Source organism: Podarcis melisellensis, assembly GCF_964234715.1.
Source record: "Podarcis melisellensis genome assembly, chromosome: 16".
Lineage (NCBI taxonomy): Eukaryota > Metazoa > Chordata > Lepidosauria > Squamata > Lacertidae > Podarcis > Podarcis melisellensis.
In genome coordinates, this window is record NC_138533.1 from 28209074 (window position 1) to 28236893 (window position 27820).

General features: G+C 46.2%; 1 protein-coding gene across 2 annotated transcripts in view; it reads right to left on the minus strand.

The window, feature by feature from the left end:
• The window catches only part of SLC25A1 (solute carrier family 25 member 1), a 56537-nt gene that overhangs the window by 15611 nt on the left and 13106 nt on the right, over positions 1–27820 (minus strand). For both annotated transcript variants that reach the window (XR_014163856.1, XM_081893471.1), the window contains exon 2: positions 5533–5640. Coding sequence is in view for 1 of the 2 variants with exons in the window: in XM_081893471.1 (XP_081749597.1) it covers positions 5533–5640 (108 nt within the window). In the remaining variant the exon portion in view is untranslated. The remainder of the gene's footprint in view (positions 1–5532; positions 5641–27820) is intronic.

Below are 27820 nucleotides of genomic sequence, written 5' to 3' on the forward strand. Positions count from 1 at the left end.
CTGAAAAAGGAGAAAAAGAGTAACGTGACTGGGGAACGATTTATTGTTAATAATACTGCTTCGTACTTCAACAAGAACATATGCCCAGCCCACACCAGAAATATATATTACCAAGTGGAGCGAAATAAATCCAGTGAAACAAATCCCCGCTTAACATATAGGCCTCATCTGCAGAAGTTTTATGCAGCCATGGCTTCCCCCAAGGAATTCTGGGAACTGTAGTTTGCTGAGAGCTGTTAGAAGACCCCATGTAATTAATAATAATAATAATAATAATAATAATAATAATAATAATAATAATAATTTATTTATACCTGCCCATCTGGCTGGGTTTCCCCAGCCACTCTGGGCGACTTCAAACAAAATATTAAAAAGGTAAAGGGACCCCTGAACATTAGGTCCAGTCATGGCCGACTCTCGCGGCGCTCATCTCGCTTTATTGGCCGAGGGAGCCGGCGTACAGCTTCTGGGTCATGTGGCCAGCATGACTAAGCCACTTCTGGCGAACCAGAGCAGCGCACGGAAACACCGTTTACCTTCCCGCTGGAGCGGTACCTATTTATCTACTTGCACTTTGACGTGCTTTCGAACTGCTAGGTTGGCAGGAGCAGGGACCGAGCAACGGGAGCTCACCCCGTCGTGGGGATTCGAACCGCCGACCTTCTGATCGGCAAGTTCTAGGCTCTGTGGTTTAACCCACAGTGCCACCCATGTCCCTTCTAACAAAATATTAAGAATACATTAAAACATCAGTCATTAAAAACTTCCCATTAAAATCTGCTCAGGGAAATATAACTCCCAGAATTCCCGGGGAAGAGGGGTTCCCTGCTACACCACTCTGAGAATCGTAGGTCTGTGAGGGGAACGATCTCCTAATAGAGCTCAGCAGCAATAGCAAACTATATTCCCCAGGATTTTTGGGGGAAAGTCACAACTGTTTATAAACTTGCATCGTAGTGCTTTAAATGGATAGTGCAGATGGGGCCCAAATCCTATACCACGAATGGGTCCTCTGAGTTTTGCAGGACTACAGCTCCTATCATCCCTCAGTATTAGCCGGCCTAGCTGAGGCTGATGGGAGCTGGAGTTCACCAGCATCTGAAGGACCACAGATTCCCTTTCACTGTCCTATAGAAAACAACATGGAGGTCTGAAGAAAAATTGGTGTCTGCCTAAATAAGCAGAACTAGAACTAATAACCCTGAGAAGCTCACCAACTATGATTCCCTCAGCAGATGCCAGGCTAACATTATTATTTTTTAGGTCAAATATTCTAGAAGGAACTGAGGCAGCTTAGCCACTGCTGAATTTCTCTTATTTTTCAAAAAATGCTTTTCCTAGTCTAAAAAAGGCCAATTTTCCTGGGTCTGAACTCTCCTGCTTCTTGGTCCATAAACTTCAGCAAACAAGACAAATGACTGTTCCCCATTTTAATTTCTTCTGACATTTTAAAACAAAGTATATATATATATTTTTACCAGCAACAAATCCCCATCCACACACAGCCTTGAAATAAATCTTGTCTAAACGTAGCTATTTCTTTCTGTATCCTTGGAAGGGTTTGTCATCCCTAGACACTTATCATCAGCTACATACTCTGTCTTTGCAATTAGATCTGGCTTTTCGCAAGGCCGAGATAAATAGCAAGAATCAAACTGGGATTTTTTTGCTGGGCCATAATTAAGAAAGATTCTCATCTCGTCTCACTTCTGAGAACTGCGTGCAATGCACCCTAAACAAGTTAGACATTCTGTACTCAAGGCAATCCAATTTCTGCGCTGATGAGAGAAAACATAATTCTATTTCCTGAACCAATTCTTAAATCCACGTAGTCCATTTTCATAATTTATTGCATTTATAACATGGTTGGAGCGTGCTGCTGCTAACGCTGAGGTTGCAGGTTTGATCCCCGCATGGGACGACTGCAAATTCCTGCATTGCAGGGGGTTGGACTAGATGACCGCCCAGGGTCCCTTCCAACTCTGATTCTACGATTCCCCTCTTCATTTGATCCCCACAACAGCCTTGCAAGGCAGGTTATTTATTTATTCAACTTCATCTAAAGGTCTCAGGGCGGTTCACAAGATAAAAATACAGGATAAAAATGCAAAACGAATAGTTACAAAACGAAACTAAACATTCACCCTGCCTTCCAAAAACACATATATCCCTCCTTGGATGAAAGGTGGGTTTTAAATGTATACAGAAAATAAAACAAAATTGGGAAGGGAGAGTGGGCAGAAAAGAGAGCATACGTTTATAATGCACTATTGAAAGCACTTTAAACAGTTGTGGCTTCCCCCAAAGGATTCTGGGAGCTGTGGTTTAAGGCTGCTGAGAGCTATTATTCCCTTCACAAATCCCGGAGCAGTTTAACAATCAATCCCTCCTCCCAGGGGACTCTGGGAAATGTAGTTCTGCAAGGGGAATAGAAGGGCCTCCCAACAACTCTCAGCACCTTCAGCATACTACAGCTCCCAGGATTCTCTGGAGGGAGCTGTGGCTGCTTAAAGTGGTACCGCAATGCTTTCGCTGTATGGTGTGGACATGGTAAAGGTAAAGAAGGCAAAGGACCCCTGGACAGTTAAGTCCAGTCAAAGGCGACTCTGGAGTTGTGGAGCTCATCTCGCTTTCAGGCAGAGGAAGCCGGTGTTTGTCCGCAGACAGCTTTCTGGGTCATGTGGCCAGCAGGACTAAACCGCTTCTGGCACAATAGGACATCATAACGGAAACCAGAGCGCACGGAAAAGCCATTTACCTTCCCGCCGCAGCAGTACCTATTTATCTACTTGCGCTGGCATGCTTTCAAACTGCTAGGTTGGCAGGAGCTGGGACAGAGCAATGGTAGTGGAGCCCGCCCTGTGGAATGCCCGCCCATCAGATGTCAAGGAAATAAACAACTATCCGACTTTTAGAAGACATCTGAAGGCAACCCTGTATCGGGAAGTTTTTAATGTTTGATGCTTTATCATGTTCTTAATATTCTGTTGGGAGCCACCCAGAGTGGCTGGGGAAACCCAGCCAGATGGGTGGGGTATAAATAATTAACAACAACAACAACAATAACTCTACTGTAGGGATCCGATCCACCAACCTTCCAGTTGGCAAGCCCAAGAGGCTCAGTGGTTTAGACCACAGCTAGGTAGACAAAGGGGACGCGGTTGGCGCTGTGGGTTAAACCACAGAGCCTAGGGCTTGCCGATCAGAAGGTCAGCGGTTTGAATCCCCGCAACGGGGTGAGCTCCCATTGCTCGGTCCCTGCTCCTGCCAACTTAGCAGTTTGAAAGCATGCCAAAAGTGAAAGTAGATAAACAGGTACCACTGTGGCAGGAAGGTAAACGGTGTTTCCGTGTGCTACTCTGGTTCGCCAGAAGCAGCTTCGTCATGCTGGCCACATGACCCGGAAGCTGTACACCGGCTCCCTTGGCCAATAAAGCGAGATGAGCGCCGCAACCCCAGAGTCGGCCACGACTGGACCTAATGGTCAGGAGTCCCTTTACCTTTAGATGGACAAAGAGTCTGACCTGATATAAACCAGCTTCTACTGCTTTGGCTCACTAGCTCTCTGCAAGGTGGTCAAGGTCGGCCCTGCGGAGAGTTTGCAATGCAGGCCACGTCAGGCCGAAAACTCAGCAGCCTCTCCTGTGATGACCTACAAGGGGAGCCAAGTGTTTATCCTGCCAAATCAGAACTGCTCCGTATCCTTGGCTACCCTCGAGCCCTTGCTTTTAAACCGTGTGTTACTGGCTACGTCAGAGGGACAGGGAGGGAAGATGGAATATGAAGAGCAGCGGGACACCAGAACAGCACAAAAGCCCACTTCAACAACCTCTTTTCTCCGTGCACGAATTTAATGTGGGCACACAGCTCTTCCCGCACGACTCTCCCTATCCTTGCCATGGCTCCGGATACAACCAGCCCCTGTGCCGCTGCTACCTGCAGAGTGATGCCTTTGCCAAGCCGCTAAGGGGGTTCTGCAGCACAGCGTGTCTCATCGGTTGCAAATCCGGCACGCTCCAGCCAGGCTGGAATGCCGCCAACCTCCTTAGCGAGTCAGCCGGGCAAACAGGCTAGGCGATGAGTCATCGAGCCACTGCCTGCGGCACACAAGGTCCCCGGTCGCTCCTTTCCTTCTTGCTATCGTATGGTAGAACGGTCAGAGCTCAAGACTATATTAAGGGGGGGGAGTGAGGGGACATCCGTGAGGCTCAATGGAGCGGCTACATTGCATGCCACCAGTGAACGCCGCAAGGGACAGGGTGGTCCTGAAGGGCTTTGTTTCCTTGGGCTGGATAAATAAGGGAGGGGGTGGAAACCCACACACACACCATGACATGAGGTGCCCAATAAGGAAATTTTGTCCATGGTATGATTATTTCCCACCTAGTCATTTTGACACTATGGCACCATCTTTGCAAAATGTAAGCAATTCCAAAATACAGACGTGCTTTTGCAAGATTCGGTTGTACTTGAGGGTCAATTTCCCAAAAAAAATCCACTGGAAAAAAGGTTGTGTCCCTATGGAGATGGCAGTATTGAGTCAGTGGCTCATGTGCTTCTGGCTTGCACTCTTTATAAAGATTTGAGGATTAAGGTTATTACCCCTCTACTATTGTCCATGTCGGGTCCCTCAACCATTGCTACGGGGTCCTTTCTTCTAGCACAGGGACGTCCAATTCCCAAGAGACTGTGATCTACTCACAGGATAGAAAACTGGCAGTGGTTCCCTCCCTGCAAGAAGCCAAGTTACAGGGAACCAGGCAGAGGGCCTTCTTGGTAGTGGCACCTGCCCTATGGAATGCCCTCCCACCAGATGTCAAAGAGAAAAACAATTACCAGACTTTTAGAAGACATCTGAAGGCAGCCCTGTATTATTATTATTATTATTATTATTATTATGCCCCCACCCACTTGAAGGGCTGCATGAAGCTAGTACATAAAGTTAAAGGGACCCTGACCATTAGGTCCAGTTGCAGACAACTCTGGGGTTGCGGCGCTCATCTCGCTTTATTGGCCGAGGGAGCCGGCGTACAACTTCCGGGTCATGTGACCAGCATGACTAAGCCGCTTCTGGCGAACCAGAGCAGCGCACGGAAATGCCGTTTACCTTCCCGCCAGAATGGTGCCTATTTATCTACTTGCACTTTGACGTGCTTTTGAACTGCTAGGTTGGCAGGAGCAGGGACCGAGCAACAGGAGCTCACCTCTGTGCGGGGATTCAAACCGCTGACCTTCTGATCTGCAAGCCCTAGGCTCTGTGGTTTAACCCACAGCGCCTCCCGTGTCCACCTGAAGGGCTGCATGAAGCTAGTACATATCCCTGCTCAAAACCCCAATATTTAATTGTTTAAATAACCAAGTAAATAACCACACATTCATCCACCTGCAAAATGTGGCTCTTCTCCCATGGCACCTCTCTGAACAGCCTGGCCAGGGTCATGTTTCGGCTTGCTTGTGGGAATCGGTTTGGAGCAGACAAAGGACAGTGAGGGATCTGGTGGGTTTCAGTCCTACTGCGTGGTGAAGACTTACCAATTCCTTTGTAGCGAGGCGGGTTTGCTTTCTCATCCAGCTGAAGCTGCGTTTTCACATACTCTGTGGGGAATGTAATGCAAATCTCAATGCCGCCAGCGATGCCACCTAGGGGTAAAAATAAAGCAAAGCAAAATAAAAACAACTCCCATTTCCAAAAGAATTGCATCAACACTCTTTTCTCCTTCTGCCTGGGTGAGCGTACGTCTGTCATGGAAATTCTACTTGATATTCATCCAGAGTAGATTCCAACATATGGTTTAGCAGAGTAAAAACTTAAACACATTGCGGGATTCCCAAAAAATAGACCAGAGGCAACTGTATTTCATCCAGCAGAGACCATTGGTGTCTCTATTTTTGGAAATAAATTTTTATTTGATTTTCAAAAATATATACATATAACAAAATCAATTCCAAATCCAAGTGTCGAGATTATTCTTAATCTCCTGACTTTCCCCTCATCCCTTCCATGGGTCCTATTGTTACTATTTTCCACTGCATATCAATACTATTACAATTTTTAGTCTTTCTAAATTATCCGTACATTCTGTTACATTACAAGTGTGTTTAAAATCCTGCTAATGTTTTAACCTGCTTACAATGATCTTGTATATAAATTATACTTTTTCCCCATTCTTTTTTAAAGATCTTGTTGTCTTGGCTCCTTAGCTCCCCAGTAACCACAATGATGTCAAAGTGCCAACGTTGTAAGATAAAGAATTGGGAATTGCATCCATGCCCAAGTTCGCAAATTATTTGAGAATATAAACCAAGACGATATGGTTTTGCAAGGACATAACATAAGAAGAGCCCAAGGCCCCATCTAGTCTGGTATCCTGTCCTCAAGGTGGAAAATCAGATGTAGAAAACACTGAGAAGTTCAAACACTCCCACATTAAATGAATAAGGCAATATTGGGTTCAGCTGAATATTTCCTGAAGGTGGCAATACCCGATCTGGGATATCCCATTGGAAGCTGCAAGTGGGTGATCAACATAATGGACTCCTCCTCCATAACAACAACAGCAACAACAGAAATCCTGCACACAGAAATCTAGCATGTCAGGGAGGCTGCTAAGCTAGAACCCTTTTCTCAAAAGTTCTGTGAAGGAACACTCAGTCCTCTCAACCCTCACATTTATTTATTGATACAGTGGAACCTCGGTTGTTGAATGTAATCCATTCTGGAAGACCATTCGAAATGTTCAACAACTGATGTGCAATGGACGGTCAGAAAATTCAGTTGAGAAACGCACCTCGGAAACTGTTCAACTTCTGAGGCAATCGGAAGCAATTACTTCCGGGTTTTTCACGTTCAAAAACCAAAATGTCTGGGTTCTGAGACGCTCAAAAACCGAGGTTCCACTGTATTTACATTTATATCCCACCGTTCCTCTTCCTTATTTTATCCTCACAACAACAAGTTATGAGGTAGGTTAGGCTGAGGGCAAGTGACTGGCCTGAGGAGACTCTGTGAGCTTAAGTGCTTATTGTTTTTAAGAGACCCCTAGTTCTCTCACAGAGCTACAATTCCCAGAGTTTCCCCTGAAGAGGGATTGACTCTTATATTACTTTGGGAACCGCACTGTGGTTGGAAATAAAAAAGAATGCCTCATTCATTTTATAGGATTCCCGTGTGCATTAATCCTCATTAGTTGCAGAACACTTAATGAGACAGATGTTGTAAGCTGCTGCCAGGCATTTTCTATCTTTTGTGATCAGTTATCACTTCAACCGCCTCTAACCTAACCCAACCTTTCCCCTGCTCAAAAGTTCCAGCTTTCGCAAGCAAACAACAGACAGGATTGCAAAACGCATTAGCCAAGAATATCATCCTATAGTGGCATGGAGAGAGAAAGAGAGTGGTTGTCTGGAGAATGGATGGCAGCTAACAGGTTTAGGTTGAATCCTGACAAGGCAGAAGTACTGTTTTTGGGGGACAGGAGGCGGGCGGGTGTGGAGAACTCCCAATCCTGAATGGGGTAACTGTGCCCCTGAAGGACCAGGTGCACAGCCTGGGAGTCATTTTGGACTCACAGCTGTCCATGGAGGCACAGGTCAAATCTGTGTCCAGGGCAGCTGTTTATCAGCACCATCTGGTACGCAGGCTGAGACCCTACCTAGCCGCGGACTGTCTTGCCAGAGTGGTGCATGCTCTGGTTATCTCCCTCTTGGACTACTGCAATGCGCTCTACGTGGGGCTACCTTTGAAGGTGACCCGGAAACTACAACTAATCCAGATGGCGGCAGCTAGACTAGTGAGCGGGAGTGGCCACCAAGGCCATATAACACTGGTCCTAAAAGACCTACATTGGCTCCCAGTACGTTTTCGAGCACAATTCTGGTGCTGACCTTTAAAGCCCTAAACGGCCTCGGCCCAGTATACCTGAAGGAGTGTTTGCACCCCCATCATTCAGCCCGGACACTGAGGTCCAGCTCCGAGGGCCTTCTGGCGGATCCCTCCTTGCAAGAAGTGAGGTTACAGGGAACCAGACAGAGGGCCTTCTCAGTAGTGGCGCCCGCCCTGTGGAACGCCCTCCCATCAGATGTCAAAGAGAAATAAACAACTATGTGACTTTTAGAAGACATCTGAAGGCAGCCCTGTTTAGGGAAGTTTTTCATGTTTCCTTCTGTTTTTAGTGTTCTGTTGGAAGCCGCCCAGAGTGGCTGGGGAAACCCAGATGGGTGGGGTATAAATAATAAATTATTATTATTATTTCGTCCAAGACTGGCCCAGTGAGCTCTGTGGCCGCGTGGGGATTTGAACCCGGCTCTTTTGCCACCCCCAGTGCAAAACTCTGACTGCTAGACCCCACTGGCTCTCAGCAGCAAATAAACAGCTCTCCTCATAACTTTTAGCACAGTCATGCTCCAAAAATCAGGCGCGTCCGGCAGCCTATGCATGTGAACAGCTTTGATGTGCTATATTTTTAATCTCCAGCTGGTTGGCCCACACACAGAGACCTTCCTGAAACCGGACCTCCCTCTCTGGCTATGGAAATCCGCCTTCGCCTCCTGACCCTGTCAACTGGCCGAGTCATTCTTTCCCCTACTATCATTCACCAAGAGGAACACACCACCCAAGCATGACTCAGCAAGAGGCATTTGCCCGTTGCCATTGGTTGGGACAGGAGCATGCCCAGTCAACGCCCAGGCCAGGAAATTAGGAGGAAACAGAATCTGCATCAGCTGAGCAGGCTTTCAGGTCTCACGATGATGACAAAGCTGTCGGCAGGCCCGCAAGGGGAAAATATTCCATGCATGCTGAAAATTCACTTAAATGAGGAATTGGCCCCCGGGACTGGCTTTCGGCACTGAAAGCGCCACAGATTGTTCCTGCGCCAGACCTTGAGAGATGGCCCACACAACCACTTTTAACAGGGGAGGGTGGGTGGAAAAATTATAGAACTGCAAAGTCGGAAGGGATCATGCGGTCATCTAGTCGAACCCCCTGCAATGCAGAAATCTTTTGCCCAATGTGGATCTGGCATAGGACACCTAACTATTGGCTTCACCTAAATTCAAATCCCCCCGGTCTAATATCCCTAGTGCTACAAGATTGTCACAAGAACGCCTGGACTAAAACCGTCTATCAAAAACTTCACTCTTGTGGTTTATCATCACAACAGCTACTCACTTTGGGTTTTAGTAAAGCAAACGGTCTAATTTGTCAGCGCCTAAATGGTATCGAGCGTCAGAACAACTTGGCCACAATAAGGAAATTTTGCCCATGGTATGACTATTTTGCACCGTCCCATTTCGACTCTCTGGCACCCTCTCTGCATCACCTAGCAATTCCAAAATATAAACGCGCTTTTACTCTCTCAAGATTGAATGTATTGCCCTCGGCTGTACTTGAGGGACGATTCCTACTGATTCCACACGAAAAACGCTTATGTCCTTGTGGAGATGGCAGTGCCGAATTAGTGGCGCATGCCCTGCTGGCTTGCACTCTTTATAAAGATTTGAGGAATGAGGCTATCGCCCTCTTCTATTGTCCATTCCGGGTCGCCCAGCCACTGCCAGTGTCCTTTCTCTTGGCAGATCAAGATGAGCAGGTGACAGCAAAGGTTGCAAGGTTTTTAGCTGGGGCAATCAGAATAAGGTCCACTATTTGAGTATTGATTCAAAACCCGAAAACGTATTTTATATAATTGACTTTTTATTTCTATTCTTTGTATATTGTACAGTTGTTTTATTGCTATGGCTGAGGCAAATAAAGATTATTTCATTCCTCATTCCTTTGCCCAATGTGAGTCTCGAATCCAAGACCCTGAGATTCCGTCTCTCACGCTCTTCCAGCTGATCTATCCCAGAAATGGTCTGTTTACAGAAATGAGAATTTCAGGTAGCTAAGGATGGCAGAAAGAGGCCTCCATCTGAATATTCAAAGCAGCATCATATCACTTCAAACAGCCACAATAATCCTGGGAACCGTAGAGTTTTGTCCTGGGCGCTAAAAGTTGTTGGGAGATCACCCAGTCCCAATACAGAGCTACAATTTCCACAGAAATGGAAACCACGCTGTGAATTTTAGCTTTGTGAAGGGGACAGGCGCCGTGTACCAAATTTCTGCACTCTGAACAGACTACATTTCCCAGAAGCCTGGCGCAGGCATGGAAACGCAAGCGAGATCGCTTTTAATTTATTTACAATATTTGTACACTGCTTAATGTGTGAAATCCCTAAGCTGTTTACACAAAACACAACACCATCATTTAAAAAATGGAAAAGGAGGGGGGAGCCCATTGTGCCCCAGGACACTTTTTATTATTTATGAATCACCTAATTAAAAGAACTATTATTACTTTAATTTATATATACAGTGGTATCTCAGGTTACATACGCTTCAGGTTACAGACTCCGCTAACCCAGAAATAGTGCTTCAAGTTAAGAACTTTGCTTCAGGATAAGAATAGAAATCGTGCTCCGGTGGCGCGGCAGCAGCAGGAGGCCCCATTAGCTAAAGTGATGCTTCAGGTTAAGAACAGTTTCAGGTTAAGAACGGACCTCCGAAACGAATTAAGTACTTAACCTGAGGTACCACTGTATATATATTGATTCATAATGGAAAGAAATCTCTGAACGACACCCAAAAAATATCGCAGAACAAAGTCAAATGCAAAAAAAGAAAAAGAAAAAATTGCAGGAGCAATTTGTGATTACAATATTTAATTTTTCAGAAGTCTTTAAACCCTGTGAATTAGGCCAGCTAGCTGCCCTAACCTTAAATCTCTGCTGAATGGAACGTGTTGTTGTTTTTTAGAGATTTCAAGGCGCCTCTCACTAGAGAGATTTTCTACAGGGCAGGGACTGAATCAAGTCTATTTGAATGCTTGTTTCTGGCTGCTTATTCTGTTACCTGATAAACTAGTTCTGGGTGCACTCAGAACAAAACAGCAGCCATTCCTCCTCCGGATTCTTCTCACGCCCCCAAAGCCTGGGAGCTCTCTCATCTCCTTGACCTGGTCTAGCAAAAGATTATGCCTGCTTTCAAAAGGGTCTTCCATTCTTAAAAAGGCAACAGGGTTCCAAAGTGAGGCCTCTATTATTTTTGGGTTGGGGGGGAACACCCCCTGCATTGATCCAACTTGGCCCTTGTTCCCGCCGTCTGACGGAGGGAAATATAAAAGGCTGGCCTTTGGGAGTTTGCCAGCTCAGTTACTTCTCACACCAAGATTCTTCAAACCCTCCAATACGGTGTTGGAAACCCAGATATATAAAGCTTATCGTCAAATGGCACCTTAAACCTAGGTTATGGTCGCCACAACAGAATGGTCTAGCCACCCTTTTATTTATTTATTTTTTTGCAATGAAATTTATAATTATAATTAATTATATTTATAATTATATTTTTTCCTTTCATTTCTAGACTGCTTTATATTTTAAAGGGGGGGAATGTCAAAAAAGGTTGCAGCACATTAAAACACATTACTGTATTACTGTATTTCCCCCAGTTTTTAACATTCTGTTGGGAGCTGCCCAGAGTGGCTGGGGAAGCCCAGCCAAATGGGTGGGGTATAAATAAAAAATTGTTGTTGTTATTATTATTAATTATTATTATTATTATTATTATTATTATTACAACCAACATAACAACCCAAAATAAAACGAATTCAAGCTTCAAGGAAAATATTTCAGATCCTACTCTAAGTGACGTTTTGCTTTCCACATATTTATCTGCCTACCTTATCTAGCTGCCCCACAGCAGAAGTATTCTGGGAAGGCAGTGTGGCGTAGTGGTTAGAGTGTCAGGCTAGGACCTGGGAGCTGAGGGTTCAAATCCCCACTCGGTCATGAAGTTCACTGGGTGAACCTTGGAGTCAGTCACAGCCTCCTGGCCTACTTCACAGGGTCGTTGTAGCGATTAACTGAGATGGGAGGTGAGGAACCATGGGCTCCTTGCCGAAAAAGATGGGCTGTAGATGCAATAAATTAGCTTTTCTGCTTAAGAAAGCTGGAGGGGCCAGTCAGATAGAGATGTCAATCACCAACCCAGCATCCAGAGATATCCACATGGTCACAACTGGACCCACGTCTCTCTCTTTTAATCTTTCTTCTAGCTCTCTTTTTTCTCTTTCTTTCCCTCTGGATCTATATATATATATATTATATAGGTTTGTGTTTTAGTCCAGACAACAAAAAGATATTTGATAATAATCTTTGTAGTGATGTATGGAAGTGAGAGCTGGACCATAAAGAAGGCTGATCGCCAAAGAATTGATGCTTTTGAATTATGGTGCTGGAGGAGACTCTTGAGAGTCCCATGGACTGCAAGAAGATCAAACCTATCCATTCTGAAGGAAATCAGCCCTGAGTGCTCACTGGAAGGACAGATCCTGAAGCTGAGGCTCCAATACTTTGGCCACCTCATGAGAAGAGATGACTCCCTGGAAAAGACCCTGATGTTGGGAAAGATGGAGGGCATAAGGAGAAGGGGACGACAGAGGACGAGATGGTTGGACAGTGTTCTTGAAGCTACCAGCATGAGTTTGACCAAACTGCGGGAGGCAGTGGAAGACAGAAGTGCCTGGCGTGCTTTGGTCCATGGGGTCACGAAGAGTCGGACATGACTAAACGACTAAACAACAACAGCAACAATCTCTCTTGATAAAATCTAATAAAAATTATCCTCTCCCTCCCAAAAGAACATCCCTAGTTCAAGCCTTGAAATATCCCCATCTGTTACTCTGGAGAGCTGTTGCCAGTACTGAGCTGGACTCCCTCTCATGTTCCTATTTACCGTATTTTTTGCTCTATAAGACTCACTTTTCACCTCCTAAAAAGTAAGGGGAAATGTGTGTGCGTCTTATGGAGCAAATGCAGGCTGCGCAGCTATCCCAGAAGCCAGAACAGCAAGAGGGATTGCTGCTTTTACTGCACAGCAATCCCTCTTGCTGTTCTGGCTTCTGAGATTCAGAATACTGTATTTTTCGCCCCATAGGACGTACCAGCCCATAGGACGCACCACGTTTTTTGGGGGGGAAATAAAGAAAAAGAAAATTCCCCCCCCCAGGCGCTTATGGGGCCGGCAGCGGAGAGAAGCGCTCTTCTCCCCGCCGCCCGCCTGCAGACCAGGTCCGGGGACAGCAAGAAGACGCGCTGCGCCTCCCCACTGTCCCCAGAGCTTGCGGGGCTGGCACTGCGGCTCTCCTGAAGCCTGGAGAGCGAGAGGGGTCGGTGGGCACAGACCCCTCTCGCTCTCCAGGCTTCAGCGAAAGCCTGCATTCGCCCCATAGGACGCACACACATTTCCCCTTCATTTTTGGAGGGGAAAAAGTGTGTCCTATAGGGCGAAAAATACGGTATTTTTTTTTTCTTGTTTTCCTCCTCCAAAAACTAGGTGCGTCTTGTAGTCTGGTGCGTCTTATAGAGCGAAAAATACGGTAATTTGGTCCTTTTGTATACAACCATGAGGACTAGAATCCTTCTCTAGCTCTTTTTTAAGGGGAAAGGCCACTTAACATTCTGTTCACGCTGACACATGAGAATGTGTGTGCCCCAGGCAGACCTTAGCACTGCTTGGCTGAAACAATGGGTGGTTTTGACTTTAAGCCGCTAAATCTTTCCCCATTGTGTTGTTGTCTTCCAGGGCTGCTGTTCAGCAACTCTCGGCTCCCGCAAGAAAGAAACCGCTGAACCCTGCCTTGCACAGAGTGGGTTGAACAAAAGGATCTTTCTTCAGGCTGACTCTTTGGGATGCAATACCCCAGGAAGCCCGAAACTCAAATATGGCAACACAGCCCAGCCTTGAGCAAATGCTTCTTGCAACAGAGCTCTATCCCGGTTCAGTAAATCTTAGTACAAATCCCAGGCTGATGAGTGCGAGTGGTCAGAATATGTGAATCCCAGGACCACAGTTCACTCCATCTTCGACTGGCTGTGTATGCACAACCGGAGAAGTGCTTATTTATTTATTTTTATTTTTGTAACCAAAGGAGAACGTAGACACAAACTAGGCAGAAGCGTTTAAAAATCCTAGGAATATCACAATACAGTGGTACCTCGGGTTACATACGCTTCAGGTTACATATGCTTCAGGTTACAGACTCCGCTAACCCAGAAATAGTACCTCGGCTTAAGAATTTTGCTTCAGGATGAGAACAGAAATTGTGCTCCAGGGTGCAGTGGCAGCAGGAGGCCCATTAGCTAAAGTGGTGCTTCAGGTTAAGAACAGTTTCAGGTTAAGAACGGACCTCCGGAACGAATTAAGTACTTAACCTGAGGTACCGCTGTATACTGATATATCGCAATGCCTTTTCCTGCATCGTGGTTTTTGCCGGCGCCTGCTCTTGTGATTCACTGCCCGCCCCCCTTTGTGACGCTGGGGAAAGCTGAGCTGGTGGAGTTAACAGGGGCTGCAGGAAACGAGAAAAGCATTGCATGGCTTCATGGTTTTCCCCACGTTGTAATTTTTGCACAGCACACACACACACACACACACAGAGAGAGAGAGAGAGAGAGAGAGAGAGAGAGAGAGAGGACTCAGCTAAATTAGTCAAAAAACAATGTTTAGAATGTGTTATAAACATGCAACACCAGATGGCGCTGTAGCGCAAAAAACTTTTCTATGCGATTTTACATAGTGTTTCTTCCCCCCTTTTGTTATAATGATTTAATTTATCACTTATTTATAGCGGGGGGGGGTTCCCCCCGTTTGTAGACCCACCCATCGTGATTTGTGATCAATAGCCAGGTCAGAAATTATATAACCGGTATGACTATATGGACTTCAAATTGCTTCCGGACGATATTATTGATATATCGGCCAGTTATTAGCACCTGCTTAAAATATTTTGTGCAGGGATGGAACCAAAGATCACCTTGAGAGTAAGTCAAGAGCCAAGAACAATTGTTGCCCCAGCCTGTATAACAAAGGTAGGGAATCTATGGCGCTCCAGATGGTATTGGTCTCTAACTACCATCCGCCCCAACCTGTATAGCCAGCACTCAGGACTGTGTTAGCAAAGTCAATTAAACAGCATAGATGGAGTCCAGAAAAAGAGGCATTGGGGTGGGGTATTTAGTCTTCAGGCCTCAGACTCCCCATCCCTGATCTATCAAGCTGGTGTGTGTATGTTCTCCACAAACTGAACAAAAATATTTTATTATTTGAGGAGAAAGGGAGAAATATCATCTGTTTTACTTCAGGCCTTACGCATAGCAGGAAGACAGTCAATCACATATACAGAGGGAAAACTCCCTCAGAACGACACAGCCAATCACGTGCTGCCTGAGTGAATATCGGGCTGCACAGCTTGGTTGCTAGGCAACGCTTCAACCAGTTCCCACCATTGGGCTAGATGACTTTAGCACTAACAGAATTAAACTGAATGGTCCCTGCTGCACTTCCAACAGAATGAGGGGAGCTGAGGCTCAAGCACTAGCTGAGGGGGTGGTTCAGGTTACCCATCCCTCCCACACAGGAAACTTTTAGATAACTTCCTGGAAAGGGGAGAAAACCACCAGAACTGACATTTTATATTTCTTTTAGAGATGAGCAGGTTTTCAACAACAATATTTATTTTTTGAATCTTATTTTTCTATCTTTATCGATCAACCTTCCTTCCTTCCTTCCTTCCTTCCTTCCTTCCTTCCTTCCTTCCTTCCTTCCTTCCTTCCTTCCTTCCTTCCTTCCTTCCTTTCTTTCTTTCTTTCTTTCTCTCTCTCTCTCTCTCTCTCTCTCTCTCTCTCTCTCTCTCTCTCTCTCTCTCTCTCCTTCCCTCCTTCTATTCCTTTCTCTCTCCCACCCCTCCTTTTATGTTTTATTGTATCTAGATCAGTGGTTCCCAACCTTTTTTGGCCATGCCCCATCTAAGCATCTCTAAAATCCTCATGCTCCCCCCTCCCGTGACATATAATTCTTATTACTCAAAATGTGAACTCCTATTCACATGGAGTAAGCCTAAAAGGCCATTCGCTGTTAATAACTCAGTCTCAAATTGCCCCCCTTAAAAATCAAATTGCCCCCCTGTGGCGTCTGTGCCCCACATTGGGGACCACAGATCTGGATCAAAATCTTCGTTGGGTAAAAAAAAAAGAAAGATATTAAGTTTTGTATTTTTCTCCATATACCGTATTTTTCGCCCTATAGGACGCACTTTTTCCCTTCCAAAAATGAAGGGGAAATCTGGGTGCGTCCTATGGGGCGAATGCAGGCATTCGCTGAAGCCTGGAGAGCGAGAGGGGTCGGTGCGCACCGACCCCTCTCGCTCTCCAGGCTTCAGGAAGACATCCGCAGCCTAGGCAGCCCTGCAGGAGTTCCCGCAGGGCTGTCTAGCCTGCGGATACCAGCCTGCTTCCTGGAGCATCGGGCGCACTGAAAGCAGAGCGCCCGGAGATTCGGGAGCACATCCGCAGCCTAGGCAGCCGTGTGGGAGGTCCCGCAGGGCTGTCTAGGCTGCGGATAGCAGCCTGCCGCCCGGCGCGAGGGGCGCCCTGAAGCAGAGCGCTCCGCGCGCCAGACAAACATCCACAGCGTGGGGAGCCCTGCAGGAGTTCATCGTAGGGCTCCCCACGCTGCGGATAGCAGCCTGCCGCCCGGCGCACAAGGCACCCTGAAGCAGAGCGCCCCGCGCGCCGGACAGACATCCGCAGCGTGGGGAGCCCTGCAGGAGCTCCCCGCAGGGTTCCCCACGCTGCGGATAGCAGCCTGCCGCCCGGCGCACAAGGCACCCTGAAGCAGAGCGCCCCTCGCGCTGGGCAGACATCGGCCAGCCCCACAAGCTCGGGGGACAGCAGGGAGGCGCAGCGCCGCCATCCCGCTGTTCCTCGACCTGGTTCGGTTTCCCCGACCTGGTTTTGAGGGGGAAATAAAGGAAAAGTTTTTTCCTTTATTTCCCCCCCAAAAAACTAGGTGCGTCCTATGGGACAGAACGTCCTATGGGACTAAAAATACGGTACCTTAATCAAATAAACGATTGAAAACCACCACGAGTGGTGGCAGCGGCTGTAAATCTGACAAATAAAATAACTGCAAGAAGCAGAAATCTTGTGGACTTCAAAATAAGCAAGCTTCCCCCAAAGTAGAGGGGAGGGGAGAGTTAGGCCCCCTGGTCCTCACAGCTGAAAACTGGCTTGTTCAAATCTCAGCTGTGTAAGCAGCGAGCTTTGGGTAGGTGAAAAGTCGTTCCTTCCTTCAAGCAAGGGATTATACAGGGCTTGACATGATTCAGCTGGGCACCGCGCCCGCCACTCGGAAGACTCTTAGCACAACTGCGGCAGGAGGAGAGGTTCTTCTGAAGCGCCAAGATTTGGCAATCGTTTTCCAGCTGGCAGAGGTGCCGTGTAAACTTGGAAACAACCAGCGCCGGGGAAGCGATTCCCATGCAGAGACTTCAGCCCCAGTTTTCAAAGTCTGCCTCTGCAGTCATGAGAGCTAGCAGCATGGATTATTTTATTTTTTAAAAGTGGTGGCCAAGAGCAACTCGCAAGGAAAACGTCTCAGAGGACACCAGGATTTTCATGGAGAAGTCCGTGAAATGGCGAAATGACCGGGAAAATCAGAAATCCAGAAGAGAGGCCCCTAAGAAATGCGGCCATTGGGGTGAAATCCCCAAAAAGGATGTTACTTTTTTTCTGTATGCCGCAACAACTGCGAAAATATTGCTAGCAAAGAATTGGAAGAAACAAGATTTACCAACTATGGAAGAATGGCAGATGAAGATGATGGACTATATGGAACTTGCCGAACTGACCGGGAGACTCCGAGACCAGAGAGAAGAGACAGTGGAAGAAATTTAAGGAATATTTGAAAAAATATGTTAATATTTAAATTTTAGAATAGCTTTGGAAGTGGATATAGGCTGTAGGATTAGAAGTAGAAGATAGCGTGTTTTAAAACAATGTTATTTGTAAGCGATAAAATGTGAAGTTATCTTAAGTGCAATAAAAAAAAAGATGGTTAGAAACTATGATACAGTGGTACCTCAGGTTAAGTACTTAATTCGTTCCGGAGGTCCGTTCTTAACCTGAAACTGTTCTTAACCTGAAGCACCACTTTAGCTAATGGGGCCTCCTGCTACTGCTGCGCCGCCAGAGCCCGATTTCTGTTCTTATCCTGAAGCAAAGTTCTTAACCTGAAGCACTATTTCTGGGTTAGCGGAGTCTGTAACCTGAAGCGTATGTAACCTGAGGTACCACTGTATATGTAAACTGCTAAAGATGAAGTAAAATGAAAATCAGATAGGTGGGACTTGGGGAAACCCATTTAACAATGTTTAGAAAAATAAGGATATGACAAGAATTTGTTTGTATTGTTGGTTTTTCTGTTTGTGTTCTTTATTTGTGTTATAAAATGAATAAAAATTTTTGGGAAAAAATAAAAGAAAGAAATCCGGCCATCAGCCTGCATTAAAAAGCCAGCCCTTCAAAGGGTGCTCTTTAGCTTTCCCCATTAGTGGCTCCTGCAGAGAACCTTTGCCACTTGCCGAGAGACAAGTAGGTAGGTGGAAAAGAGAAGAGAGAGATATACTGATTGGCAATTGCATAAAAGCTCTGTTGTAACCTCCAGCCACCCTCCCCACAAGCACACACACACACACAACACAAAAGCCCTGCACTTAGCTTATAAAACTGAAAATAATAAAGTCGTGCAAAGCACCAACTCTGGCTAGGACACGCTGAAGCACAAAAGGCGCCATAAATTGTGTTCCAAAAACAGTAGAAAGATTTACCAAGACCCACAAATCTTCCCACTGTGCATTCAACTCATATTCTAGATCATGAGTAGGCAAACTAAGGCCTGGGGGCCAGATCTGGCCCAATCACCTTCTAAATACGGCCTGTGGATGTCTGGGAATCAGCATGTTTTTACATGAGTAGAATGGGTCCTTTTACTGTATTTAAAATGCAACTCTGGGTTATTTGTGGGACCTGCCTGGTGTTTTTACATGAGTAGAATGTGTGCTTTTATTTAAAATGCATCTCTGGGTTATTTGTGGGGCATAGGAATTCATTCATTTCCCCCCCCCCAAATATAGTCCGGCCCCCCACAAGGTCTGAGAGACAGTGGACCGGCCCCCTGATTAAAAAGTTTGCTGGCCCCTGTTCTAGATTCTCCCACAATTGCTCAATCAAACACATATAGGGATTAGTAGAAGTGCTTTTGTGCAACTTCAATACTACGAAACCCATGGTGCAACTGAGTGTGAGCAAAATATGAATAGAAGGGAACTAGAGTGCAATTAGAATCATAGAATCATAGAGTTGGAAGAGACCACAAGGGCCATTGAGTCCAACCCCCTGCCAAGCAGGAAACACCATCAGAGCACTCCTGACATATGGTTGTCAAGCCTCTGCTTAAAGACCTCCAAAGAAGGAGACTCCACCACACTCCTTGGCAGCAAATTCCACTGTCGAACAGCTCTTACTGTCGGGAAGTTCTTCCTAATGTTTAGGTGGAATCTTCTTTCTTGTAGTTTGGATCCATTGCTCCGTGTCCGCTTCTCTGGAGCAGCAGAAAACAACCTTTCTCCCTCCTCTATGTGACATCCTTTTATATATTTGAGCATGGCTATCATATCACCCCTTAACCTCCTCTTCTCCAGGCTAAACATGCCCAGCTCCCTTAGCCGTTCCTCATAAGGCATCGTTTCCAGGCCTTTGACCATTTTGGTTGCCCTCCTCTGGACACGTTCCAGTTTGTCAGTGTCCTTCTTGAACTGTGGTGCCCAGAACTGGACACAGTACTCCAGGTGAGGTCTGACCTAGTTGTAGAATTAGTTGTAGAATATATGTATATTGCCCGAAAGCTGGGCTAATAGAATAATGAAAACTCCAGGCAGGTTTCTCATGCAGTCTATGGTTGTCAACTAGCAAAGCAGAATCGTTAAAGTTTTTTGAAAAAGGACTAATGCATTCCTATTTGGTGGGACTCCCCCACCAGCGCCATTTCAGCCTGAATCCTTGCATGGCACTACACTACAATTTAAAGTGTGGCTTACAAAATTCCTCTGTGCTCATTGTAACCCACAGAATCAGTGCAAGCACAGCCAATTTACATAGCTTATTCAATCACAAAGTTCAGGTTTCTTTTGTGCGAGATCAAGGTTAAGTTGGGGCAGGGTGTGTTTGGCTTATTATTATTATTATTATTATTATTATTGGCTGTTGGAGAAAACAAAAGCTCTGCTAACTTCTTCACCAGCTCTAGAAATAGGTCGGAAGAATACAAAACGTGAATCTACCCAATTTGTTCTTCTCCAACAATATGCACGCCAAAAACGCAGTCATCCTTCAAAATCCACACTCCTCCAACCAAGTCATGTGTACACAGAAATGCATAGACGCTAGATAAGTGTGCAAAAAATGAATATGCACGTGAAAAGTGTGTACACAAATACATTGTATTAGGGGGGAACCAATTGCAAAAATGTGTTTATTGCAGTAAAAATGGCATGCAAACATTCTGAGAAATCCAAACTAAAATGCTGACAAATTCATCCATTCCTACTTATTAAGGCTTTTGGTCTTACTAGGGGAAACTGAACTTGAAGGGTCTTCATGCAAAGTAAAAACAGAAGGGAAGGAGCTATAAGATTTTCTCTGTGTTCCCTGCTCCAACTTCCATTGATGCATGGAGGTCAAAATTTACACCAACCAAGTGCAGAGTTCCAGTGGTGGTGACACCCAGGAATATAATAATTATATTGTTGTTGTTGTTGTTGTTGTTTACACCCCGCCCATCTGGCTGGGTTTCCCCAGCCACTCTGGGTGGCTCTGAACAGAATATTAAAAACATGATAAAGCATCCAACATTAAAAACTTATCTAAATAGATTCTTGCAAGAGGTTGGCTAAAGGAAGTCTCTGGTAGCTTTCAAATGAGGCTGCAAGACTTAACATAAAGTACAGTGGTACCTCTGGTTAAGTACTTAATTCGTACCGGAGGTCTGTTCTTAACCTGAAACTGTTCTTAACCTGAAGCACCACTTTAGCTAATGGGGCCTCTCACTGCCGCCGCACGATTTCTGTTCTCATCCTGAAGCAAAGTTCTGAACCTGAGGTACTATTTCTGGGTTAGTGGAGTCTGTAACCTGAAGTGTATGTAACCTGAAGCGTATGTAACCCGCGGTACCACTGTACAGCGTTTGGGAGTTGGGGTGGGTACAGTGATACCTCTGGTTGCGAACGGGATCCGTTCCAGAGGCCCATTCGCAACATGAAAAGAGCGCAACCCGCAGCGGCGTGGCCTTTTCAAAACACTTTCTCTCAAATGCAAATCCCCGTTAATGCACGAAATGGTTAAGGGCTAAATGGTTCAACTTGAATCAGAGTCGGGTTTTAATTGCAGCGAAATCCCAGGGAAAAGCGCAGGGTGGAACCTTTGTATTAGCCCTGGGGGTTTTTGTTTGTTGTTCCAGGCATAAAAATGGCTCCAGTTTCCAGCCTCCCACAGTTAGTCCTTTTAATTTTCCTCTTGGAGGCTTGAAAAGGACCTCATGCCTGTCGCTGATGAGCTGGCAGCTGTGCCGTTTCAGGCTCTTAAAAGGAGGCAAAAAACGAGAACATGGAGCAAAATCCCAGCCACGGTTGAACACAGCCTTTCTAACCTGGTGCTCTCCAGATGTTCAGGACAACAACAGCCACCACCAGCGGATCTGTGCCCATTGAATTTTGAGGGTCAAAAATAAAACATTAAAGACATTTAGCAAATACAGTCACACCTTATGTTACGTCCGCTTCATGTTACATTCTTTCAGGTTACATCCCACGGCAACCCAGCAGTACCGGAAAGGCTTACTTCCGGGTTTCGCCGCTCGCGCATGTGCAGATGGGCAAAATGACGTCACGCACATGAGCAGAAGCGGCGAATCGCGACCCGCACGTGCGCAGACGCAGGTTGCATTCCTTTTAGGTTGCGAACGGGCCTCCGGAACAGATCCCGTTTGCAACCAGAGGTACCACTGTATAAGCTAGGTGCCCAATGGCTCCTTAAACCTGAGTTCCAGTTGCCAAAACAGAAGGCTTAGTTTTGTCTAGAAAGTCGTGTTTTTCAACACGACTTTTGGGTTCCTCATATTCATTCCCATAAAATATCACAGACAGAATTCTGTTAGTGTGTGAAAGTCGGCAAGATCCAAGGGTCCCCAAACATGCACCTCCAAGGCGGTGGAAATGTCAGGCGCCATCCGGGTGCCTGGGCATCCTCACTTGGTTCCAAGTGGCCGAGAGCCAGGTGCGAAATGCGCCTGGCGAATTTCGAACGCTGCTCAGGAAGGAAGAGGGCTCTTGAACTTGGGTCTTGATTTTGATCTTTCCCTAGGCATTTGGTTGGCCACTGTGAGAACAGGATCCTGGACTAGATGGCTCTTATCTTCTTAAGGCTCTTATATTCTTAAGAGAACATGATAGGATGGGAACAGGTTGTGGTAGCAACCCACGGGGAGCCGAGCGAAATCTTTTTGCCAGCTTTCAAACAAGCAAAAAAACCCCAACCACCGCTGATCAGCCAGGGAGGGGAAAGGGCAATTTTGGTGTCAGTGATCTCAGGCGACATTTTTCACCGCCAATGAGATATAACCGGCCGTGACCTTCAGCACAGTTTCTCCTTTGGCTCCGAGCTAAAGATTAAGCACGCACAGTCCAAACGCCACTCATCGCCTGCCCCGGAGATTGCAGAAGAGGGGATTCAAGTCCAGGACATTTGCCCCGTTGCAAGAACCAAATCGATGGGTTCAAAGTCCTCATGGGAGGGAGAGAAACACATAGGACGTGAAAGGTTTCTGCAGTTGCACTAAGCATCATGTACCAGGGGCTATTTGAGGCAGTTGGGTGCCCATTCTGTTCAAAGAGGCAGTGTGGTGCAGTGGTTAGTGCCTGAAGAGGACCTGGGAGAGCACAGTTCAAATCCTAAGTAATTATAAAAGGTAAAGGGACCCCTGACCATTAGGTCTAGCCGTGGCCGACTGGGGTTGTGGCGCTCATCTCGCTTTATTGGCCGAGGGAGCCGGCGTACAGCTTCTGGGTCATGTGGTCAGCATGACTAAGCCGCTTCTGGCGAACCAGAGCAGGGCACGGAAACGCCGTTTACCTTCCCACCTGAGTGGTACCTATTTATCTACTTGCACTTTGAGGTGCTTTCGAACTGCTAGGTTGACAGGAGCAGGGACCGAGCAACGGGAGCTCACTCCGTGGTGGGGATTCGAACCGCCGACCTTCTGATCGGCAAGCCCAAGAGGCTCTGTGGTTTAACCCACAGCGCCACCCGCGTCCCTGTAATTATATATAATCTTTATTGCGGTCCAAAGTCCTATAGAACAATTTCAGAACAAACAAGTAATTTGCTTTCTAAAAACTACACAGAAGCAACTTCAAAGGGAACCTGCCTCTTCATTCACCCAAGCATTCACCACTCTGAACTGTCGTTCAGACAACACACAAACACACCCAGTAAAGTCTGTGGGCTAGAAATGAGCTGCTAGCCACATGCCCAATAATGTCTGTGTCACCGGCCAAGCCCTCAGCAACTGCACATTTTATGCATGACCAGGTGACAACTGCAACAAAATGTTACAGCACGTAGTAATAATAATAATAATAATTATTATTATTATTATTATTATTTATACCCCGCCCTTCCCGGTTCAAAAACTGGGCTCAGGGCGGCTAACAACAAATTTTAAACACTTAATTATAAAAGCGGCATAAAATACAGTATAAAAACATGAATAACAATAAAATTTAAAAATCATTTAGAGACTCTATTCCTCTTTAAAAGCAACACCCAATATATTACAAACGGCACAATGCAAACTCAAAATAAAGCCACATTTCTATTGCGAGGACTTGGCAAATGTCATCGTAACTCGTGGACTGTTTAATCCAAGCGCATAATGTTTGATACGTGATGTTTCACAGATTATTTGCAGGGCGTAAATTTTTTCATGCTTTGTCATGATGTCTCTGCCTCCCCAGTGGATGGAAGTTACCAGAGGGGGAGAGAGCTATTGTGCTCAAATTCTGCTTGCATTCTTCCCCAGGGATTCTGGTTGGTCACTGTAAGAACAGAATGCTGGACTCCCAGTACGTTTCCGAGCACCATTCAAAGCCCTAATCGGCCTCGGTCCAGTATATCTGAAAGAGCGTCTCCACCCCATCGTTCAGCCCGGACACTGAGGTCCAGCTCCGAGGGTCTTCTGACGGTTCCCTCACTGCGAGAAGCAAAGCTACAGGGAACCAGGCAGAGGGCCTTCTCGGTGGTGGCACCCGCCCTGTGGAACGCCCTCCCACCAGATGTCAAAGAGAACAACAACTACCAGACTTTTAGAAGACATCTGAAGGCAGCCCTGTTTAGGGAAGCTTTTAATGTTTGATGCATTACTGTATTTTAATGTTTTGTTGGGAAGCCCAGCCAGATGGGCGGGATATAAATAATAAATTAATTATTATTATTATTATTATTAGGCCACTCAAGGTCTTCATGGTCTTAAATGGCTCAGACATATACCAGGAGAGTCTGCTCCTAAGGACTGGGCATTGTGCCAGGCAGTTCAATTTATTTTATTTTTTTAGCTGCTCTGATCACAGGCGGTTCTCTGCTCACCCTATCATTTTGTTTGTTCTGCAGATGATGGCTTTCCTTCGCCTGAGCAGAAGCTTCTCGAACTGCCAATTCAGCAGACCGAGGGAAGGCAAGAATAACAGAGGCAAAAACCAATGTCTAGGAGTAAAAAGCAGCACAACTGGGGGCATATTTGAAGGGGACTGTAGGAAGCTGCCTTATTCCGAGTCCGGCCATTGGGTCATAGAACCATAGAGTTGAAGGGACCCTAAGGCTGACCCGGGACGCGGGTGGCGCTATGGGTTAAACCACAGAGCCTAGGACTTGCCGATCAGAAGGTCGGCAGTTCGAATCCCCATGACGGGGTGAGCTCCCGTTGCTCGGTCCCTGCTCCTGTCAACTTAGCAGTTTGGAAGCACGTCAAAGTGCAAGTAGATAAATAGGTACCACTCCGGCGGGAAGGTAAACGGCATTTCCGTACACTGCTCTGGTTCGCCAGAAGTGGCTTAGTCATGCTGGCCACATGACCCGGAAGCTGTATGCCGGCTCCCTCAGCCAGTAAAGCGAGATGAGCGCCGCAACCCCAGAGTCGGCCACGACTGGACCTAATGGTCAGGGGTCCCTTTACCTTTAAGGTTGACCCAAGTTCAACTCCCCTTGCAATGCAGGAATCTCAACTAAAGCACCCCAACTTCTGCTTGAAAACCTTCCATGAAGAGGAGACCAGGAGTCCATATCACTGTCTATCAGCTCTTACTGCCAGAAAGTTCTTCCTGATATTTCATCGCAATCTCCTTTCTTGTAACTCAAATCCATCGGTCTCGATCCTACCCTCCATAGCAGGAGAAAACAAGCTTGCTTCATCCTCCACGTGACGGCCCTTGAGATATCTGAAGGTGGCTACCATATCTCCTCTCAGTCTCCTCTTTTCCAAGCTAAACACAAACAACTCCCTCAACTTTTCCTCATAAGGCTTGGTTTCCAGACCCTTTATATTCTTGGTCGCCCCTGTCTGCACATGTGCTAGATTCTCAATATCCTTCTTAAATGATGTCACCCAGAGCAGGACACAGCAGTCCAGGTGTGGTCTGACCAAGGCAGAATAGAGAGGTACGATTACTTCCCTTGATTGGGACCACTATACAGTCATACCTCAGGATAAATAAGCTTCAGGATAAGTATTTTCGGGTGGCGCCCCGCAGCGACCCGGAAGTAATGGAGCGCGTTACTTCCGGGTTTCGCCGCTCACGCATGCGCAGACGGTCAAAATGACATCACGTGCATGCGTGGAAGCGGCGAAATACGACCCACGCAAGCACAGACACGCAGTCACTGTTATATAATGAAGTTCTCACCCTGGGCCAGCAGGGGGATACTGTAGATAGTTTTCACTCAGGTCCACATATGCAAATAAGGAATTGAAAGTGACGTTCAGTGATTGGATAGTTACAGAAAGTTGTTACTGTTGCTTTGTAGTGGAGCTCTATATAAGCAGGCTGGCTGAACCCTTCAGTTCAGTTCTGTTCTGGCCTGTGAATAAACAAGAGCTCTCTGAAGAATCGCTGTGTCGTCTGATATGTTCACCCACAACTTAACAGTTACACCTTACGTTCTATTCAGGATGCAAACGGGGCTCCAGAACAGATCCCGTTCGCATCCTGAGGTACCACTGTACTTCTATTGATGCAGCATAGGATAGCATTGGATTTTTGCTGCTGCATCACACTGTTAGCTCGTGTTATGCTTGTGGTCTTCTAAGACCCCAAAATCCTTTTCACTGGCTAGCAAGGTGTCCCCCGTCTTATAATCGTGCAGCTGGCTCTTCCTGCCTAAGTGTGTAGAACCTAAAGTTGTCCCTGCTGAAATTTTCCAAGTTTGGGCCCAGTTCTCCAATCTGTTCATCTATGAATCCCAATTCCGTCTTCTGCGGCATCAGCTGCCCCTCCCAGTTTGGTGCCATCTGCAAATGTGATGAGCACCCCCTCAGTTGCTTTGCCCAAGTCGTTTACAAAAGATGCGGAACAACAACAGGCCTGGGACAGAACAACAATAGAGTCATACCTTGGTTCTCAAACTTAGTCCATGCGACTCCTGAAACCGTTTGAAAACCAGTGCGCGGCTTCCGATTGGCTGCAGGAGCTTCCTGCGCTCAAGCAGAAGCCGCATCAGAAGTTCGGCTTCCAAAAAACGCTCACAAACCGGAACACTAACTTCCAGGTTTGCGGCGTTCGGGAGAAGATTTGTTCGGCAACTAAGAAGTTCGAGAACCAAAGTATGACTGTACCTGTAAAGAGAGGGCACGGCAACCATTCTTACCTTCCTAATCTCACCTGCCAGTAGTGAAGAATCCACCATCCGACCCCCACCCCTAAAAAACAGGGACTGGCCCTGATCCTATGAAATCAAGGCACCAGCAGCTGCTGGTGGGAAGCAAAGAGATACTGTATTTTTTGCTCTATAAGACTCACTTTTTCCCTCCTAAAAAGTAAGGGGAAATGTGTGTGCGTCTTATGGAGCAAATGCCGGCTGCGCAGCTACCCCAGAAGCCAGAACAGCAAGAGGGATTGCTGCTTTCACTGCACAGCGATCCCTCTTGCTGTTCTGGCTTCTGGGATTCAGAATATTTTTTTTCTTGTTTTCCTCCTCCAAAAACTAGGTGTGTCTTATGGTCTGGTGCGTCTTACAGAGCGAAAAATACGGTAAGTATAAGGACAACGGGGCCTCCTCTGTTGCGGCCCTGCTGGATCCAGCCAAGGCAATGTCCAGCATCCTGTTCTCTTTTTTAAAAAAGTAATATTTATTAAGAGTTTAAAAATTACAAAAAGAAGAAATAAAAAAGTTAAACAAAGCAAAACAATACAATACAATACATGAAAAACGAAAAACACTACTTATCTTGACAAAACAGAAACAAAAAACAGAAACAATTAAAAACACATCCAATATTTCCGTATCTTATCTTTCATTTACTTGTTTCAACGACCTCCTCACACCTCTCTTTTTTGTATTCTAGTTCAGTTAGCTATTTCAGCAAATCCTTTCCATCTTTCTCAATTTTTGTCCTATAATTTATCTTAACACAGTCTAACCTTACTTTTTCCCCCTGTGGCCCATTAACAATCTTTTTTACCTACCTAGTATTTTTCGCTCTATAGGACGCACTTTTTCCCCTTCAAAAATGAAGGGGAAATGTGTGTGCGTCCTATGGAGCGAAGACACCATAGCCCCGCGACCCTCTCCCGGTTGGAGAGGTGACGTGCGGCTCTGGCAGGTGCCTCCATAGCCG